Raw genomic sequence first — 2,158 nt, forward strand, 5'->3', positions numbered from 1 at the left:
AGAGTGAAAAATGTTTACCTAGCTAAGCTACTATAGTGTTCTTTTTTTCTTTCTAGACACAGTATAATCACTTCCACTGAACGGACGTCGTAGGAAATACTGAGATAAATCCAGGAAAACACGGGCATCAATCCTAGGTCTAGAAATTGAACCCTAATAGGCTGGTTCCACAACAAGGAATCTAACCACCCGAGCCCAAGCACCCCAAATGGAACATCACAAAGTTGTGCTTGTTGACCAAATGAATTGTGCGTTATATGCCGAGGCCAATGGCCCGCTCTCCGTATGCTTCGATACCAAGTAATAATCCACACCCTCATGAAGGTGGGTGCTCTCAATGCACGAAATAAGTCATGCTCGAGCTTCTTGGTTTGGACAAATTTGAGATGAGAGGAATGCACGGGTTTTTCAACAGAAATCTACCCCACCGCCGGGGTCATCTTTGGCATGATCAAGAGATAAGTAAAACTTTGGGTTATTGTGGGAGCAACAAAAATTGGGTCATATCCGGAGATTGACTTTTGTAACTTGGGGATGTGTGTGGGAGTAGCTATATTCTCCTCTCTTAATTAATCGATGAGACAAAGCTTCTGTTTCGAGAAAAATATGTTTGTATATAGGGATAGTCTTCTATCACTTGTCCTCAAAGTTCTACTGGTTCTAAATGGTCACCATACCAAAACGTAGCTGTCGAGTTTATGACTCGGTGATGGCATCATGTCCTTTGTTTTGTTAATCTCAAATCACACGACATAAACCGTCTAAAGATACAAATAACACATCCACTTGAAGTAAAGAAATTTCAAAAAAAAAATGTTTCAAATGTGGACACATGACGAATACTAAGGCATTAATTCAACGCAGCACTGTTTCTCTTCTCTACAATGTTTAACGACCCCAACGAGTTCCGAAGAATTACAACGAGTTAATAAAAACTAAAAAAGCAGCTCCTAAACGTGTACATGACGAATACTAAGCAGAATTCAACGCCTATATATGTTTCTCTACTCAAAAGCCCACTGATTCTCCCTGCGGATCTCGGCCTCCTCCTCCGGTGTAAAGTCATTCTTGATGTTGAAGGTCTTGCGGATCTCCTCGGGAGTCTTGCCCTTGATCATGTCGGCAACAGTCTGGCAAGTAAGGTCCAGCAATCCCTTGATGTCAAGGTAATTTGCAGCCAGGATGAGGTCGAAGAGGATGGCCTGGTCGACCTTGATGAACTCAGCGTCCCAGCTCTTCATGTCCTCGGTGGGGGCTGGCGCTGCGGCTGCCGCAGAAGCGGAGGAGCTGGCGTCGGCGGCTGCGCCGGAGTCGGCCGGCTTGGGGCTGGCTTGGACATGCTTCTTGCAGTACTCAATGACCATGGAGAGGGTCTTCGAGTTGACGTTGGGGAGCGGGATGGCGTTGTCAGCGCACTCGTCCTCGATCATGTGGCGGATAGTCTGGGACTCCATGGCGACCGCCTTGTCGACCTCGAACTCCTCGCCCTCCGAGCTCTTGAGCGTAATCTTCTTCTCGCCCTCCGCGGCCGCCATCGATCCGAGGATTGGGAGGCGAACGCGATACGATCGAAACCCTAGCGAAACCTAGCGAGAAACGCTGCGGCGTAAGACAGAACGAAAGATGGGAGCTCGTTTGCGTCTTGGGCTGGGGCTGGGAACCGGCCGGGGCTATTTATTGGGACGGCGGGAGTGGTGGTGGTATCGTAAACTCGGGCCGTATTCATCAAGGAGTCGGACTCGGGCCGTATTCATCTTCATCTTCATCAAGGAGTCCCTCGTCATTGCGTCAGGTCTCGTCAACGTGTCTGCTAGTGAATTTGTTTGTCTAAAAAAAACTCGTAGGTTTTTTTTTTTGAGAAATCTCGCCACTTTATTGAATAGTAATGTTCATAGGTACACGGGAATCAACCTGTGGTTGAGTTGGTTAGGTGGACAGTGGTATCCCCACCCGTCGACGACGATGCGCCTACGGTGACTTCGTAAATCTCAAGATGATATGCCGGCTCAGTCTCTCGGAGGTGCTCATAGGGGTAGGGTGTGCGTGTGTGCGTTCATAGGGGTGAGTGTATGCGCGTGTATATGAGCGCTTGTGTCTGTATTGATGCTCAAAAATGTTCATAGGTACACGGTTTGGATCATGAGGAACCCCCAACCAA

The 2,158-nt window shown here is 47.9% G+C and overlaps 1 protein-coding gene across 1 annotated transcript; it reads right to left on the reverse strand.

Annotated features, from left to right (window-relative positions):
* Positions 1-868: 868 nt before the first annotated feature.
* LOC119352235 (SKP1-like protein 1) lies at positions 869-1,628 on the reverse strand. Its single transcript, XM_037618937.1, has one exon. It carries the CDS (start codon positions 1,533-1,535, stop codon positions 1,005-1,007), a length of 531 nt encoding a protein of 176 aa, XP_037474834.1. The 5' UTR covers positions 1,536-1,628; the 3' UTR covers positions 869-1,004.
* Between the last annotated feature and the right edge of the window lie 530 nt (positions 1,629-2,158).

The sequence above is a fragment of the Triticum dicoccoides genome, chromosome 2A (genome assembly GCF_002162155.2).
Source record: "Triticum dicoccoides isolate Atlit2015 ecotype Zavitan chromosome 2A, WEW_v2.0, whole genome shotgun sequence".
NCBI classification, from domain to species: Eukaryota; Viridiplantae; Streptophyta; class Magnoliopsida; order Poales; family Poaceae; genus Triticum; species Triticum dicoccoides.

Coding starts and splice junctions, on each gene's coding strand:
- LOC119352235 (XM_037618937.1), bottom strand. CDS start 1,535: ATGGCGGCCGCGGAGGGCGAGAAGAAGATTACGCTCAAGAGCTCGGAG.